The 18785-nt window shown below is 41.3% G+C and overlaps 1 protein-coding gene across 1 annotated transcript in view; it reads left to right on the forward strand.

The window, feature by feature from the left end:
- The first annotated feature begins 821 nt into the window (after window positions 1–821).
- The window catches only part of GOLGA3 (golgin A3), a 39008-nt gene continuing 21044 nt past the window's right edge, over window positions 822–18785 (forward strand). Inside the window, exons 1-10 of the mRNA XM_024197080.2 lie at window positions 822–887; window positions 3592–3676; window positions 3791–4113; window positions 8843–9121; window positions 10248–10360; window positions 12289–12983; window positions 15394–15505; window positions 16227–16533; window positions 17217–17419; window positions 17777–17914. Coding sequence (XP_024052848.2) covers window positions 3981–4113; window positions 8843–9121; window positions 10248–10360; window positions 12289–12983; window positions 15394–15505; window positions 16227–16533; window positions 17217–17419; window positions 17777–17914 — 1980 coding nt within the window. The 5' untranslated portion in view covers window positions 822–887; window positions 3592–3676; window positions 3791–3980. The remainder of the gene's footprint in view (window positions 888–3591; window positions 3677–3790; window positions 4114–8842; window positions 9122–10247; window positions 10361–12288; window positions 12984–15393; window positions 15506–16226; window positions 16534–17216; window positions 17420–17776; window positions 17915–18785) is intronic.

The raw sequence follows: 18785 nt of genomic DNA on the forward strand, positions 1-18785 counted from the left end.
ACACACAAGTATCAGAGGGGTAGTCGTGTTAGTCTGGATCTGTAAAAAGCAACAAAGCAACATGCATCTGATGAAGTGGGTATTCACCCATGAAAGTTTATGCTCCAATACGTCTGTTTGTCTATAAGGTGCCACAGGACTCTTTGTTGCCTATTACACACACACACTTACAAAGGCAGGGATCTGACTGCTCGGCTTGTACGAGTTCTAATCCAGGGGATTTCCACTACTATGATCACTGAAGTGATGGGGAGAGAGTAAGGGATGAAGGGAGCAAGGAAATCCCACTCGTTGTAAATGTCCTGCGCAAGGGGGTTTCCATTCACATGACTTGGGGGAAGCCCTGATTCCTGGCATGAGAGAATAAACTAGCGTCAACATTAACTACAGAGAGCCTGCGGCCCCATCATAGTGCTGAACGGGAGGAGCAGGCGTGAAAAGACGTGGTTGTCATAGACCAAGGCCTTCCATCGTGATATATCGTGACACAGGCAGGGAGGGCGGGACAATAAACCACCCCAGTGCCAACAGCACCAACCCAAACAACAAGGTGGAGACCTCCCTTCCCCTCTCGTCCCGGAAGGTCCCCCGGCAAAGCCCGTCCCCGCAGCTGGGAAACAGCGGCCCCCCCTCAGCCGTTCCGCCCTGCCCCGCTGACCCCCGCTCCCCGAGCCGCGGACGCCCCAAGTCGGGGGAAGGAGGGTCTGGGTCTGGGAGGGAGACAGACCCGGCGGGGGTCGGCGCCGCTCCGGAGCCCTGCGGCCTGCCCTTCCGGCGGGGGAGGAGAAACGCGCTGCACCGCTCCCCTCCCCTCCCCCGGCTGAGGCGGCAGCGGCGCCACGTCTCGGGCTGGCAGCTGGAGGACGGAGCCCGTCGCTAGCTGTCAGGTCTGTGGGGAGGGGACGGGGCCTGCTGGGGGTCCCGTGGGAGGGGGCTGAGCGCTGGGCCCCGAGTCCCCACGGGGAAGGGACCCGGAGGGATTGGGCGGGCCGGCGCCGGGGAGTCTGACTAGGCTCTGGCTTGGGCTGGGCTGGGGCTCTGGGCTGGACGGGCCGGGTCGGGGCTCTGGCCTGGAAGGGGGCGGGGGTCTGAGCTCGGGCTGGGCTGGGCAGGCCGGGGTGTAGCTCAGCGTCCTTGGGGTTTCAGGCCAGCACTTTGTGTGTCCCAGGTAAGCGAAATAAACCCAGTGCTGTTGGGGCGGTGTGTATCAATCATCGGGGACACCTTCCTGCCTGTCTTGTGTGGAGGTTAAACCTTCCTCGCTGGTGGCTCGGTGGCGCTGAGTGTCTCTAGTTGCTTTGGGGGGGTGGAGGATGAAAGGTGCTATGTCAGTGCGAAATATTATTGTGCCATGTCTCTTTTCCTAACATCCAGCCTTCTATCTTGGAGTCAGACAGAAGACTCCTGTCCTCCTAGGTGTCTGTAGCTGATGCTTCTTGTCACTTGTTTTTCTCTGTCTCTGATAACCTTAGGACTAAGTTTTAAGTTTCACAGGGTGTCAGTCTGTGTTGTGCTTTTAAATGCTTTTAATAAAATGGGTTCTTTGGGGGGTTTTTGGTTTAGTGAATGCCTGTGCTCTTAGTGCTGGCTATACACTCCGCTCCAACACTGCTCCTTTCTGTGTAAGGTGTCTGATGGGAGCCTGTGATGGGTATGTTATAAAGAGATAATTTATAATGGATTTTAATAGCAATTAGAAGTCAAAATGTGATGACTTTATATGATTAGGAACAAGGAAGAGCCTTAGGAAGAGAGAGTACTGTATAGACATAGCTCTTTGTACAAACTTTGTTATTATATTTCACTACATTTTAAAAGTCTCTCTGCAACGTGAATGTTCGTGTACAGGGCAGACACAGGTATTTGTTGTTGCTAGGAATGCATGACAGATCATCTAAATTAGTCAGACTGGATTGTGTAAGGTGTAACTATGGTGATTGTAAACTCTCTTTACCCTATTGCTACAATCAGGATCCCCTTATGACTTGTTCTATGTACAGTATCTGTCGTGATGTCAGCATTGGTAGCAGCTATTCCTAAAGTTTAAGTTAGAGATATATGTAACTTTGAAAAGTCTGAGGTTATTTGTAATGTATGCATATTTCTCTTTTTGGAGGGAAATTCCATCCTAAAATGCCAACCCCAGTCCAGACACCTGCTGTGAAAATAGGCATGGATTAGCTGCTGGCTTTCTAGGGTCATTGCCTTTTTGGTGTCCATGTGATATGGACAAGGCTCTTTTTGGTATTGGGATAGCACTGGATCCAGTCCTGTGCATGTTAAACTTCTATTGATTTCAGTGAGAGTTTTGCCCTCATGACTGCAGGATCTGGTCTTAAATGTGGTTGTATTATTCCCTTGACACTGTTGCTCTAATCACCAAGAGATCAAGTGGTGTGGCACCTTAGAAATTATAGATGTATTCTGTGGAGATGGAGAGGGAATAGAAGGTTAAATTACACTTCCAAACACAATCAAATAATTTGAGCAATTTACACATTTAACAGTTTTTTTATACTGTTAGCTAAAATTCTGCTTTTTAGTCAAGTGCTTTTTAGTGTCTTGTTTTTGAACAGCAATCCATTACTTTTTGTAATCTTCTACACTTACTTTATATTTAATTAGCGTATTGGTAATTAAACTGATAATTTGTTAAATTATAAAGATAATATTGCATTCATTTCATGTCTTGACTCCTATTTAAACATCTGGCTGTTTGACATATCATTGGCAGAATGCAGTGAATTTTGTTAGGAACGCCTCTGTAGCCTTGCCCTAGGGCCTAAGAGCTGCCAGTCTAGGCTGGCCTTCTAACTTTCATTTTGACTGTCAACACAAGCTGTAATTAGCAGGTCATGCTCCTGCAAAGTTATATGTGTTGGTTGCTGTGCAGGAACCTGAGCTACAACTGAATAAACAATAGTGCCATGATTTAAATAAAAGGTTAGATTCAAGCCACTGTTTGCATTCATAGAGGTAAAATAACAGACTTCAACTGGAATAACTCCCCAAAATGAAAAATACAGTACAGGAGTCCAGATTATTAATGAGTAGGGTGACCATATGTCCCATTTTGGCTGGGATGGTTCCCTTTTTAAGCCCTGTTCCGGACATCCTGAGTTTTTTGGTAAAACTGGGCAGGTTTGCTCTTGCCAACTGATCATCAGTTGGCAAGAGCAAACGGGATACATGCCCAGTTTTGCCAAAAAATGGTGCACGACCCCCAATGGGGTGTGTGTGGAGGAACGTTCGTGGGGCTCGGGCAAGCGGCCAGTCCTGTGTGGAGGGGCTTGGGCCAGCCCTGCGGGGGGGCGCAGGTTTGAGCAAGCCCCGCGCAGTGACCCGTTTTCATTTGGGGAAATATGGTCAGGAATGAGTGACCACAGTAATTTGTTGGAGTGGGACAATTACATACTCTAGTTTATTGGAGCTGATGCCAATTTTAGAATACATATTTACATTAAAAAGGGCTTTAGGATAATGATCTTAAATCAATTGTCTGGGTGCAGAACCAATTTCTGTAGGCTTGCACAGGTCTTTGTACTGTAAAAGTTGAGAAATATGTTATTAAATAATGTATTCATTCTGCAGGACAGTGGATTATTGTCTCCACTATCATTTCATACCCTGATTCTTTACATTGAAGTAAATAAATTGAGTGGGTGAAGAGCAATTTGTAAGTGCTACTTACTGTCTATCTGGTATCTTCAACGTTGTGAATATGTTTTTAAAATAAATGTATTTGTTTCCAGTGAATGTAGCATCTTGGTAATTGCTTTTTTTGCTCCAGGATATTTTCATGACCTCCTGGAATTTCTGAGCTGCCTACTGTAAACCAACGAATGAAAAGCCCACTATTGTGCTACTATACGACATCTCGAATAGTACTGCTGCTGATGGAGAGAATCCGGACTTGGTAGTTCACTTGGAGGCAAATTATTCAGAAGAATTAATTTCCTTGGATCTGGGTCGTTCTTACCATGGACTCGTCATCTGTTGAGCAAGGTGCCCTGTTGGAGAACAGAGCTAGCAATGGGGCCTCTCACAATTCAGAAGGACGTCTGGATTATAAAGCCAAATCAGATATGCCAACTGAAGGAGCTGAAATTAATAGTGAGTCGTTTCATAAGAATTGAATCGCTTTCTGATTATAAGGCTTCTCTCTCACTCATGATTTTGTCATACAAGACGTTGACCATTATTTTGTTGGACTCAGTAGTGTATTTTGCTGTATAATACTATAGAATGTCTTGTGAAAACTATAACTCATCTATCTTAGAAATTCAGAAGAAGTCCATCCTTTTAATTAAAAACGGCTTTTAAATTTTGTTTTTAAAGCCATTAATAAAATACAGCAATTGAGCAATCCCTATCGCAATTAATCTGTGTTATATTTTTCTTCCCCTGAAATTAAGAGGTAAGATCCTTAAGGGCTTGTCTACACCTGGAGTTATGGAATAGCTATTTCTGAATAACTCCATGTGTGAACACACTCTTATTCTAGAAAAAGAGTGCTTTTTTTCTGGTTTAGCATAATCCACTAAACTGTTCCACATTACAAAATAATAAAGTACTAAACTTCTTGTGAACAAGTGCAAAGTTTTCTAATGTGCTGACCTAAATAGGCCTCCTTAGCATAAAGATTTGTTGAACATAAGAACGGCCATACTGGGTCAGACCAATGGTCCATCTAACCTAGTATCCCGTCTTAAGCCCCTGGCATTGGCCATTGTCAGCAGAGGGAATGAACAGAACAGGCAATCATCGAGTGATCCATCCCCTGTTGTCCACTCCCAGAGCATGGGGTTGCATTCCAGACCATCTTAGCTAATAGTCATTGGTGAACCTAATATGCATATGTGGAATTGATTTAATGTTGGTTGGAAATGGTTGAGTAATGAATGTATGTTACAGTTCCCATCTATACAGTTCTGGTTGGGTTTTTTTTTGGTCATACAGCTACAATAAGGTGAGCCCAGAGCCTTTATTTTTATTTGTCAGACAACCTTGTATCTGATTGCCAGGGTATAATCATAAGATGAATCATTCATCTCACATGAAGTTAAAATTTAACTGTCAGACATCTTCCTAACAATCATAGCTTGTAAATAGATTAAAAACAAGAGAAAGACATGCTATTTAATTATACCTTCCGGTGCTTTCAGGAGATTGCAGACATATATCAGAATTATTGCAACTAAATAACATTAGCAATAGCATGTAGTGGCCTGTGTATTCTGTGGCTATAGAATTTGTCATGAAATCATTCCCATGCTGAGAATTGTGCTCCAGAATCTTTTTAACACTTTTATAGTTGTGAGGATAACCTTTAAATCATGAAACAGATGTAAACTGATGCAGTGTTGTCTGCAGATTGAGAAAGACAGGCTGAAACAGTAGCTCAAAGATATGAACTGCCCAATCATTTCTGAGTTGTTGTGGCTGAAGCCTATATATGACATAGCTATTTCACTACTCACCATCACAGTAGAAACATCCAGCTAACATGCCAAATTGCCTCCCATGCCGCAACATAGCTTTCAAAATGGCTCTTTCCTCTTGACAACTTCTGATGCAGTTATGCATTTCCAATACAAAAATCTGAGACATATCAAAAACTGAAACAGTAGCACCAGTATAATTTTTTTAATATAAAAACCAATAACACAGGGGCTGCTGTAGGGATTATGGTGTTCATTTTAATATTTAATTCAATGCAAACCTCCATTGTTTATATTTAAATGAAAATGTCTGAAGAATTTCCAGTATGATGATATGAAAGCCAAGACTATAACGGGTCCAAAAAAGAACTAGATAAATTCCTGGAGGATAGGTCCATTAATGGCTATTAGCCATTGATAGGCAGGGATGGTATCCCTAGCCTCTGTTTGCCAGAAGCTGGGAATGGGCGGCAGGGGATGGATCACTGGATGATTACCTGTTCTGTTCATTCCCTCTGGGGCACCTGGCATTGGTCACTATCGGAAGACAGGATACTGGACATTTGGTCTGACTCAGTATGGCTGTTCTTGTGTTCTAATGCAAGTATGTTGCACCAGAATACTGGCAGGTCAACACTAGATGTTTTTGTTAAGGTGTGGGGTGGGGTTTTTTTTTTTTTTTTTTTTTTTTTTAAACAATGTTTCTATACTGGAAAAAAAATGTAGATAATTATATCAGCAAAAAGTGCTTTTGCAAGTATAGTTTGTTTTGTTTGAGGAACTGCTATCAGCTATTTTGGCAAAAGCACTCTTTTGTAGGTATGTATCTACACTGGCGGGGTTGTTGGTATAGCTATACTGGCAAACCTTTTCTAGGACAGATTAGGCCCTAGAGCAGGGGTAGGCAATCTTTTTGGCTCGAGGGCCATATCTGAGTATGGAAATTGTATGGCGGGCCATGAATGCTCACAAAATTGGGGGTTAGGGTGCGGGAGGGGTTGAGGGCTCTGGGGTGGGGCCAGAAATTAGGAGTTCAGGGTGTGGGAGGGGGCTCAGGACTGGGGCAGGGGGTTGGGGTCTGGGGGGCAGAGGTGAGGGCTCCAGCTGGGGGTGCGGGCTCTGGGGTGGGGCTGGGGGTGAGGTGTTGGGGGTGCAGGAGGGTGCTCTGGGCTGGGACCGAGGGGCTCAGAGGTCAGGAGGGGGAACAGGGTTAGGGGAGGAGGTCAGGGGTGCAGGCTCCAGGCGGCAATTACCTCAAACAGCTCCCAAAAGCAACAGCATGTACCCTCTCCAGCTCCTGCACGGCCAGGCATCTCAGCACCCTGCCCTGTCCGCAGGCGCTGCCCCTGCAGCTCCCATTGGCCGTGGTCCCGGCCAATGGGGGCGGTGCTTGGGGCGGGGGCAGCGTGCGGAGCCCCTTGGCTGCCCCTACGCATAGGAGCCGGAGGGGGGACATGCTGCTGCTTCCAGGAGCCGTGCAGAGACACGGCACGTGCGGAGCTGGACAAGCCCTGAACCCCGCTCCTCGGCGGGAGCTCAAAAGCCGGATTAAAACGTCTGAAGGGCCCGATGTGGCCCACCCCTGCCCTAGAGATTCCAGGGATGTTGTCACGGAATTAGGTTCCAGCCTACCACAAACTGCATAGGCCCATGACCTTAGTTAACACAAAATGCAGTGAAGCCCTTTACAACAAGACATTTTCTTGGTAAGCAGTGGTTCCTTCTAATTGGAAATACACCTATCACACTGCAGTAAATCAAACAAATGGGCAATTCTCTATAAATGGAGTTTCACTATATCCTATTTTACTCCAAGTAGATTATAGTGTGTGCTTCATTTTTTTTTTTTAGTTAATATAGAGATTCAGTTAATCTTTGTATCTTTAATCAGTACATTCATTTGTTTACCGTCTTTCTATTTTTAAACTCTTCTAAAGTGTAATTTGACCACACTAAATGAGAAGACCAGTTTTTATGTAACAAAACAAAAGCACTGCCCTACCTGAATCCCCCCTACCCCACAATGTGTCTTATTTAACTTCAGGGAGGTGCTTTAAAGGTTACCACATCTGAGAATTATTATGTTCCTGATTTTTGTGTAACTTCCCTTCTTCCTTATCTGGTGCTTGAAATGATCCTATTTTATGCCAAAAGTATTTCATAGCTAAGCAGTAACTTTCATGTCCAAATGGAACAAGAACCACTTCCTTTAATCATTGTGATCTGTTTGCCTATATCTAGTTTCTGTACATTATCAATAACAGCCCTACTTTCTGAAAGGATGAGTGTGTGTCAGAAGTAAGCAGCAGAAACAATTCTATTTTAGCACAAGTTTTTTTCAGCTCTGTTTGTTCACATAAACTTTTTTGACCAGGGATCAGCAACCTTTCAGAAGCAGTGTGCCGAGTCTTCATTTATTCATTCTAATTTAAGGTTTCACGTGCCAGTAATATTTTAATTTTTTTAGAAGGTCTCTTTCTACAAGTCTATAATATATAACTAAACTATTGTTGTATATAAAGTAAATAAGGTTTTTAAAATGGTTAAGAAGCTTCATTTAAAATTAAATTAAAATGCAGAGCCCCCCGGACCGGTGGCCAGTCCCGGGCAGCATGAGTGCCACTGAAAATCAGCTCGCGTGCCGCCTTTGGCACACGTGCCGTAGGTTGCCTACCCCTGGAATAAACTGTACCAGCAAGGCGGCTATTTCAGCTTCCTTTTGGATAGATTTTTTTCTCTTGAGCGATCTAGAAACATGTATCTTAAAATTAATTATGAAGTTCTGCCACAGCCATGTCTTAAATGTACATCTTTGCTCCATCAAGCAGAGAAGCAAGGTGGAGGTCTTTAAAATATCAATTTGTATATTTTATTTTTGTGTTATGCTTGCGTTGAGGATGTATTTTTTTCCTCATGAAAAATGCATATAGACACCACCAAACAGGGATGAGATCCAGATTTAGGTTAGCTGTTTTTGTGTTATATATGAAATCTAATAAAAATAAATTGCGGGACTTCTGTTTTGTATTTTCTTGCTTCATTATTTTGGTTCATGTTATCTATTGTGCTGTATACATATGATGCATCTGAGAACTGGGATGATACTTGCCTAACAAGGTTATTGGGAAGGGGCTTAGTTAATGCTTTTGATGCCCTTTGAGATCCTCTGATGTAGGGTATAATAGGAGTGCAAAGTATATCTGCTTGTTCTAAATGGAGAAATAAACTTCCTCCATCTAATTTCTCTTTTAAGTAGAAATCATAGCAATTTGTAGACATTCTTACAGTCCAAAACACAATCCTATTAATTTGTTAGATTTGGTTTTGGAAGTGTGTGATGGGTTGAATGGGATGACTTATGGTTACCAGTGTGAATTAATGCAATGTAACTTTCTTTTCAGCAACTAGTATTAATGCCAACAAAGTGCCAAATGAAGGAGAAAGTCTGGAGATAAACAGCAAACGGGGCACTTACCAGAATGGACCAGAGGCACTCTATCCTGACCCCCCTTTGTCTTTTGAGCCAACCAGCAGTCCACATGGTCAAGAGTCTCCAGGTGTGGCTGGTTTCCATGACAACCTAAGGAAGTCTCAGGGAACTAGTGCAGAGGGAATAGTTCTTAGAAAAGAAGCTTTGCAGTCACTCAAACTAAGTCTTCCCATGCAAGAAACTGAATTGTGTAAGCATCTGTTTACTGTAGAGCCCCTTCTTCTCTTGCTGCCTAAAGCTTTTTTCTCTGAGCGTGTCTGCAGAATCACTTAAGCTTGGACTAAAATTCATTTTTGCAATAAACCACTCTCTGCTCCCAGGAAAGCATGTGCCTTAACATTTAACAAGTTTGGTTGTTCTACCGACCTGAACGTTATAGTGGATAGGAAGCTAAATTGCCCTAGTCTGTCCCACTTTGGGAGTAATGGGATGACACTGAGAAAATTACAATTTTAGGTTAAATAATAGCAAAAGCTTCTTACAGTGGGATGTCTTAGGACTTGTCTACACTACAGGGGAAATTCGATCTAAGCTACGCCATTTGAGTTATGTGAATAGTGTAACTCAAATCGACGTAGCTTAGATCTAATTACCGCAGGATCCACACTACGTGATGTTGACGGGAGACGCTCTCTCGTCGACTCCCCCTACTCTTCTTGATCCAGTGGAGTACAGGAATCAATGGGAGAGTGATCTGCAGTCGATGTAGCGGGTCTTCACTAGAGCCGCTAAATCAACCGCCGATGCATCAACCGCCGCTGGTTGATCCACCGGTAAATGTAGACAAGCCCTTAGACTAGACTAGTCTCTCAAGGGAAGTAAGGGAAGCTGCATCACATATTTAATACTAAACTGGACAAAATGCAAGAAAATGTACTGTAGGGAACAATCTTACGCTAGCCTCTGAGGGCTGGAACTAGAAACTGAATAGATTTTGCCTAGTTCTGTCATTCTGTCAGAATTCGGGTTCTAAAGTAGGTGGGATTTAGATGGTAAAAGTATTCTTGCTCTTACTGTGGAAGGTTTTGTCTCAGATCATTCGAAAGAGTTGTGATATTTGTAAATATAAAATGATTGAATTAAGCACTGTAATCTCAATGCTTACACAAGGATACTTCGGAAGATGGGGAAGTATTCCTGAGCTGCATGCTAAAGGGCTGTCCTTGAGAATGATGCATGCTCTGCTTAAGCATGCATGTTGTGTATACATTGCTGATGGGAGAAGGGGTTGATGTAGGGATATTTTCCACCCTTTCTGTGTTGTGTTTGCCTTTTGAAGTTTTCTGTGTGACTTTAGAGGTAACTTTTGTGCATAGGTTCAGCAGAGTCTTCACTCCCATTGGAGAAAGAGGAACAAATCAGACTTCAGGCAAGAAGGCGTCTGGAAGAGCAGCTCAAACAGTACAGAGTAAAAAGGCACCAAGAAAGAGTAAGCACCTTGCAGCAGATCTTCTGTTTCTAGGTGATCTCTGTGTAGGTGGGAAGCTAGGAAAATGAACCCATCCCTGCCCTAAACTGTCTGTTTCCTGGCTGTAAAAATTCAATAACTTCTAGCCAGGAAAATTTATTTTTCTACTTCTCTTCTGTATGTGCCAAATTTTGCCTTCAGTTGCATCATGGTAATCCATGAAGGCTGCATGGTACCACTAGTATAATTGAAGGAAGAATTTGGTCCTGTATTTTTTTTCCTGAGGTTTGAATGATTATTTGTTGCATATATTATGATATCCTATTTACCATAGTCCACAACTTTGAGTGACGTCCCGCACTCACTAGGAATTTCACAAAGAAATTGTCGCTTCTAGGTTTTTTGATGATAATTTGGAAAGTCTAGTGTGAAGAACAATAATATATGTTTGGAGTAGTAGAAATGTTAAAAACAACAGCAACAACAACAACAAATTTTACAATGCCTTGTTAAGAAAAGCATAGACCTGAGTAAACTGCCACTGCTGTCTTCAAAAGTGTACTATGCGAGGTTTCCATTTAGGCACCATCTGCAATAACTGTACACTTTTCATCGTGCCACTATGTATACTTACTTTATTATTTGTTTATAGTGCAGTAGAGCCCATAGCCCCCACTGAGGACTAGGGCTCCATTCTGCTAGATACTGTTAGTAAATTTTACTCCGTAGTAACAGATATGAAGACATGGCTCCTACCCAAAGAGCTTACAATCTCAAATACAAAAATAGATGAAGTCTGGGGGAAAGGTGCACAATATCCAAGCAAAGGCCATGATTCTGTGATGACAGGTGCAGTCTAAACCCGAACAGAATTTACCATGTAAGTAGTCCCATTGAACTCAAATGAGACTCCTAACATGCATAAAGTTACTAATAGTTGTGTTTGCAGGACTGGGGGCAGCAAGATCAAGAGAATGATTGGCATGTTTTATTTCCTTGATTTACAAAAAAAGAGTGTAGGGGTTAGTGTGGGGGGAATGGTAGGAACAGGTGGGAGAGGGGGATAATCCAGGAGATAGAGAAGTGGAGAAGAAAGAAGATGGATGGAGAGGAGTATGCAGGGAAGAGTAAACCCTTTGGAGATAAGTGTTGAGTAAAGGATTCTACAGTTCATATTTGGGTAATACTAAGTTGACCTTGTGCTCCTAATACTTTTGGTTATTTCTAAACTGAGTCTCTTAGCTCTTATGCATTTATCTCATAATGTGACATTTTAATCTAGTATTTATGAGCATTTAATTGTATATTTATGTAATCAATATAATTGCATTTGATTTTAGTGTCAACATAGAATTGCATGCTGTAATTAGAATGTACAAATCTGATATATTATTGTGTATATATATTATTGTAAAGGGATGGTTTTTTAAAGTTTAAATCTTTGCAGTTTTACTTTCTTAGTAAATACTAAATACAATTAGCCCCCATTAATTGACTTTCCATAATTTTGTTTTTAAATGCACACATGTCTAAATCATAGATGTTCTGAAAAATCCATATTCTTTTCTTTGTCTTCTCATAATACAAAAAAAAAATTGAAAAACTTTTGGAAAGTTTAAAAATTATTATTCAAAGGCTGAAGCCTTTATTAAGTTGTTAAAGTACTCTTTTGCAATATCTTCTGATTAGTTTTCACAGTTTACTTAAATTACTTTCATCGTGTCTGGATTGAGACTCAATCAGTTAGCTCTCCTCCATATCCAAATCTCAGCCAGGACTGGGTTAACTAGCTATTAAGAGTAGCTTGTTCGTGAAGTTCTACGTAAGTCCAAGTGCTGTTATAAAAGAAAAATGAACCTTTTACACCTTTCTAAATACAATAAGAAAAAATTGATGCGAGTGTAAGTGTAGTGTTCTAGAATTTATTGTTTGCTTCTGATTTCTTTTAGTCCAGCTACTCTACATCCAAAACCCGGCCCTCTAGTACGCTAGATCCTGAGCTGATGTTAAATCCAGAAATCTTGCCAAGGGCCAGCACTGTAGCTATGACAAAAGAGTACTCCTTCTTGCGGACCAGTGTCCCAAGGGGGCCAAAACTGGGCAGCCTGGGACTTCCAGCCCCTTCAAAAGAGAAAAGAAGCTCCAAATCTTCCAAGTCAAGTAATATCCGTTCCTTGGCTGATTACAGAACTGAAAATTCAGATCCTGGAAATGCTACTAGGAATTTTGAGACTGCTGATGCATCTGGTGGGTCTCTAAAGGAGAATAGAAGTGGTCTGACTTCTGTTGTATCTGAAATCAGTCTCCGCTCTGAAACAGATGACCGATTGGAGAATTCCTCCATAGCAGGAGACAGTGTTTCAGAGATTGACGGAAGCGATTTAGGAATAAGGCTGGATGGAAATGAGAGTGACAGCTCTACCTACAGCAGTGTGTCAGGAAGGGGGACGTATAGCATTTTACTGAATGCAGAAGGCAAACAGGGGATTTCATATACAGTAAATGGCCAGGAGATCCCTCCAGATGGAGTGGGGCAATTTCCTTCCATCAGGGAAGTATTGCAGGCTGCAGCAGCAGAGCATCATGCCCAGGACCAGGAAGTTAATGGGGAAGTGCGGAGTCGGAGAGACAGTATTTCTAGCAGGTAAGACAATACATTGCGCACAATACACACATTGCACTTCTTTGGCATAGGCAACCTGATGCTTTAATTACCAACTACAACATTTTAGGTATAACTAAACTTCTGTTCAGTATGATCAAATGTGTGATAACTAGTGAGTCCTAATAGAAATCACTGCACTGAATACATTTTTATTATAGGTATTTTTAGTTTATAGGAAGTGTCCCTGGTCAAGTGATTAAAACAACGGCACTGTAGACATGTGTGTGCTTTGTCATCTCGATTCTTAAAATATAGTAGAATTTGATTGTGGTGTCCACTGCTTGTAGTATCCACTGAGCCCTATACATCAAAAATGGCTTTCCAAAACTCATTTCCAGTTTGTGCTGGTGTGTTTGCCTATCCTGTGCACTAATCACTGGCCGTTTGGTTTTCAGTATCTGATTGAAGGGATTTCTTTGTTTTCATAGAGAGGAAAGAATTTTGCACCTTTCTGAGGACCACTTGGCTGAGACTAATAGTGTTACAATTTGTGGGAGTGCCAGAGCCAAATATAACCAGATTGGGAAATTTGGTTTTTTACAATAGTGATCATTCAGATACAGTTTCCAAAATGGGTGTAGGTGCATGGCGAGGAGAGGGATTACTCAGGCATTACACGCTGAACAGTGAATGAGCAGAATTTTTAAGATATGCATTTTTAATGGCCTAGGGAACAAATTTACCTAAACTGTAATATTTCAGATATTTGCAATTTCCTGTCATGATTCCATAGTCAGGTTTTTAAAAGTTCCTTACTTTCTTTTAAACTTATAGAAAGGCACCCTTTTGGTATATCCATACGTAACTTAAAAATGCAGTAATACTATGTAAGTTTATCTACCACCAGTGACTAAGGCTATATCTACACTAGCACTTTTTGGGTAAAACTTTTGTCAGTCAGGGGTGTGAACAAAATACACCCCTGACTGACATAAATTACACCGACAGAAATGCTGGTGTGGACAGCTCCGTCATCAGCATAGAGCGGCTACACAGGAGACCTTGCAGCAGTACAGCTGTGCTACTGTAAGTTCTCTAGTGTAGACATAGCCTTTAGGCAACTTACACTCAAATTGCCTTCCCCTCTAACAATTCCTTCCTCTACTTTTTTCAGGTGCCTAGAGCTTTGCTCTATGCCCTGAAGGTAGCTAGATTTGGGCTTATTTTGGCCAGGAGGTGGGGGTTGGTGGGAGCAAATTCTAAAACAATAGGGCCTTCATAGAGAATGCCCTGTTAGCAGCCCCCCTCTTTCCATCTAAAGCTCTCTTTGGTCTCAGACTAGTTATGTATTATGTACCACAGAATTTCATTGGACTGCACTGATTTTTTTAAAAAATGAAATGATATATGATACTGTCTTATGAAACAGTAGTGTGTTCTCTTTGGTCTCTTTATAGACTAGTGATCTGTGCAGAGAAATGTGTGGGTTTTTTTGTTTGTTTGTTTGCTTTCAGTCCTCTGTACTTGCAAGATGCCAGGATACTTGCCCTAGATACTCCTATCCTCTTTAGACTTTTAGAAGGGGATTAACTGTTAGATCCTCGGAAATTTGTGTCTATGACACCCTAATTATGGTTTAATATCTATACCTTAAAGGAGATCAAGGTTAGACTAGCAAGTGGAAAACTAGTCAAACTCACAATACTATTGTTGTCTAAAAATGCAGTTACCAAAACAACTTGTACAAATCTAGAAAATACAATTATTTGTCTTGTCTTTGGAAGAAATACAAACCTCTCAAAATTCTTAGAGCAAAATCAGTTGTCATTAGATAATCACAATCTATGCCTAATCCTGACAGGAGAGAAAGCAGAAGTTCTTGCCCATTTTCTCTGAACTTCATGGATATGCTGAGTAAACTATACTGGAGAAGGGGAATAGGGTATACTCCATGCTGAATAGGTTTTTTTTTGTATTTTTTTGGCTTTAGCTGTGACAACTATCCATTCATTTTCATGTTAAAATAGTTGTGTGTGGTTGGTGCATGTGAAAGGTGCTTGATCACAAAAATGTTTCCATTGAGATGTCTGTAAATCTCTTGGTAAAGGGATATTTAGTTTCTGAGGATAATAAAGTCAGCTCATTACTTTCTTTCCTGGAAAACAAACATCAGTTCCATGATCTGCCCAGTTTTGGGGAATTCAGATAGCTCCCAATCCAGTGTTTTGTGCATAGCAGCTATTTCTCTGTCCGATGGCAAGTGAAATTTGTTTAGTTCTTTGTGGTGAGTCTTTCACAAAGCTAAAAAGACTGCCCAAAACTCTAGCTCATTTAGAACTGAGTTATTTAGTGGAGTTGGTACATCTTGTAATTTCAGCTTCACTGCTCTATAAATGGGCGATTTATAAAAAATCCTAACTCTTTAAATGTGTGTTGTTTCTGTCTCCAGTGTGTCTATGGAAAGCTCTATCACAGGAACTCATGATGAAATGTTGCAGGTCCTAAAAGAAAAGATGAGACTTGAAGGACAGCTCGAAGCACTGTCATTAGAAGCTAATCAGGTAGAAAATTAATCTGAATTTCTGTATTTAGTAAACTACAGTCATACACTAATTAAAATTTTAAAGTAGCTCCCACATTGTGTTTGCAGAGAGGTGGTTTTCATAAATGTTGCATAAGATAGATAAAAAGGCTGTTTATTTAAAATAAAGCTTTTTAAATCTGAAGGTAAAAAAAAAAAAAACTAAAGTGGTCCACAAAAGAGAGACTAGAAAAAAAGGAGTGTAAAGAAGTAGTAGCAAATATTGAGCCAGTGGTGGGCTCAGCATATATTAAATATTTGTCCTTAAAGTGGGTGGCAGTTTCAGACTGGGAAATGGAATGAGAGAGAAGTTAAGGACAAGTGAGTGTCAAACAGTAGGCGACATCAGAGCAGAGGAATGATCACTTACAAGCATAAGATGGGTATTTAAAGCAAGATTGAGACTGTCATTGTCTAGCAAGCTATCTTAAGTACCAAATACTTGTGTCAGTCTTTTCTTTAAGGATGCTGTCTAGTTTGTATGCACTTTTGTCTACATTTTTCCTGCATATTTGAGACATTTATTAAAGACAGTGCAATTTTTTCTTATTTTACATGGAAATGTTATCCAGCGGAGCAAAATGTATTTTTGGAGCAGCCGACTCTTTTAGACAGCATATTGATATCTCTACCTCTCTTGCTAATGCACTATGCTTATTCGTTTCTCCTAACATTATTTTTTATTGTTTGGACTTGTTCAGGCCCTTAAAGAGAAGACCGAGCTGCAAGCCCAAATTGCAGCTTTGAACATGAGGCTTCAGGCTCAGATGGAGCACTGCCAGAACAGCCAACAGAAGCAGGATTCTTTGAGCTCAGAAGTGGCTACCTTAAAGCAATCTTGCTGGGATCTGGAACGAGCTATGGCTGACCTGCAGAACACCTTGGAAGCCAAGAATGCTAGCTTGGCTTCCTCAAATAATGACCTGCAACTGGCAGAGGAACAGTACCAAAGACTCATGGGAAAAGTTGAAGATATGCAAAAAAATGTTCTCAGTAAGGATAACACAGGTGAGCTAATGTAAACTTGAATCTTGAAAACTTATCTTTTTTTCTGTTCCACAAACAATTTCATTAAATCTTACTTCTTGTGTGCACTATCAATTACTGATGTAACTACCTTGCAAACAAGAAAGTGATTAACCTGTTGTGTATCATGATGCTGCCTACAGGGCCTTATTGCATAGTATTTCCATTTTAAGACAAGGAAGAAACTGGTTTCCAGTTAGGTACATTCAGCATTAAAAAGGGAGAAATTAGTAACTTGTATCTTATTGATAGCAGATTCTTAGACCAGATGCAAAGGAAGGCACAGTCAGAGTCTGCAGTCTAAAAATTGTTTGACAATTCATTAACAAGCTTTTTTTCAAAAAGATAAATATATTTTGGTTAGCATCAAGTATCCTTTCCATCTCCCAGACATGTGCATGCTCCCAAATCTTACTTCTTTCCACCCTTCTTTATGCTTCTAAGGAACCTCGATCATGCAAAGAAGTGCCCTCAAAAGCCGTTTTCTTTAATGACCCTAATTCTGTGGGTCCTGGAATTGTGGGAATGGATGTTCTTTGTTATATAGGCACACTTCCATTAAAAAGATGACTGTGGACATATATGTTTAAGGTTCATTGCTACACTTAAAACCATCAAAAATTGGACATTGGAATAGCATAGTTTAATTTTTTCCCCCTTTTTAGTACACAGTCTGCGACAGCAAATGGCTTCCTTACAGAACCAGCTTCAGCAGGTGCAGTTAGAACGGACCACGTTGACCAATAAGCTAAAAGCATCTCAAGCAGAGATCGCATTGCTGCAAAATGTGCGGCAGTGGTACCAGCAGCAATTGGCAGTGGCACAGGAGGCACGTGTTAGACTACAGAGTGAGATGGCGAATATACAGGTAAATGTGTGAACTTTCCACATCCTCACTGCTTTCTTTCTTACGTTAGCTTTAGCCAGCGGATAAATTCTTTTCAGACTTTTAAGGAGGGACCAATCTCGTTTCTGTATTTACGTAAGGTGCATGATTAGCTCTGTCCCTTTTACCTGTCATCGTTAGGTGTTACTTCCTGTCTAACACTGAGGCATAAACTTAACCAATGCACTTTCTGAAAAGCTTATTAAGCTTTCTCATGGATGTAGATCTGTAAAGCCATTAGGTGACAGCGAAGGCCCAGTAGACTGAGTCTTCTTCTCTGGAACTTTTTCATTGTCAACCCATGTTTTGAGTATTTGTATTGACTTTTTCTTCCTGCAGGCTGGGCAAATGACCCAAGCAGGTATGTTGGAGCACCTCAAACTAGAGAACGTATCATTGTCTCATCAGCTAACAGAGACCCAGCACAGATCCATCAAAGAAAAGGAACGTATTGCAGCACAGCTGCAAAATATTGAGGTAAGGTAACTTGCAGGTGGCCTGTCTGAATTGTGTTCTGTTGTTCAAGTTTTACATTCCAGTTTAGTGATCACCATATTTTCAGATTCAGGAAGAGGGTATTTACACTGGTAGAAATGACTTCACTATGAGTACGTTCAAATTGCTGTATATCTTACATGATCAAAGAGCCTTTTCAGATTTACATCCCCAGAAGGCAAGTGTTACTCCTCCAAATTTTAAAAGTACATGAAGAATCTTGCTAGTTAAAAAGGAAACTGTCAACCTCTGTAGGTCATAAACTTACCTACCTAAAGAGACCCTGTTGACAGGCCTAAATGTAACCCCCTCTGATTAAAGTAAAATGGAGCATTACAGACTGGGACCTGAAGTCTCAGAGGCCATACTTTTACATCTGAGATTAGCCCAGCCATGAGACACATTGGAAAACTTAATGAACCACACTTCGGCCACCCTGTTGTAAACAATATACATGCGGGGGATGTGGCTCTGAAATATTTGCAGCTGATAAATTCTACTGAGACTTGAATCCTCATTTTTGCACTCTGATATTACTAAATACACCTTTACCTTGATATAACGCTGTCCTCAGGAGCCAAAAAATCTTACCGCGTTATAGGTGAAACCGCGTTATATCGCTCTTGCTTTGATCCACCGGAGTGCACAGCCCCGCCCCCCCCCGGAGCGCTGTTTTACCGCGTTATATCCGAATTCGTGTTATATCGGGTCACGTTATATCGGGGTAGAGGTGTATTGGGAAACCCAGTTAATATTGTGGATGATCTAAAACATCTTACTCATTTTAGTGTTGGTTAATAGTTCAAGAATGTCATCCAAAAACAAAGGCTGGTGGCAAAGATTCATATTTGCT

Source organism: Terrapene carolina, unplaced genomic scaffold, assembly GCF_002925995.2.
Source record: "Terrapene carolina triunguis isolate 2854851 unplaced genomic scaffold, T_m_triunguis-2.0 Scaffold234, whole genome shotgun sequence".
Classification (NCBI taxonomy): domain Eukaryota; kingdom Metazoa; phylum Chordata; order Testudines; family Emydidae; genus Terrapene; species Terrapene triunguis.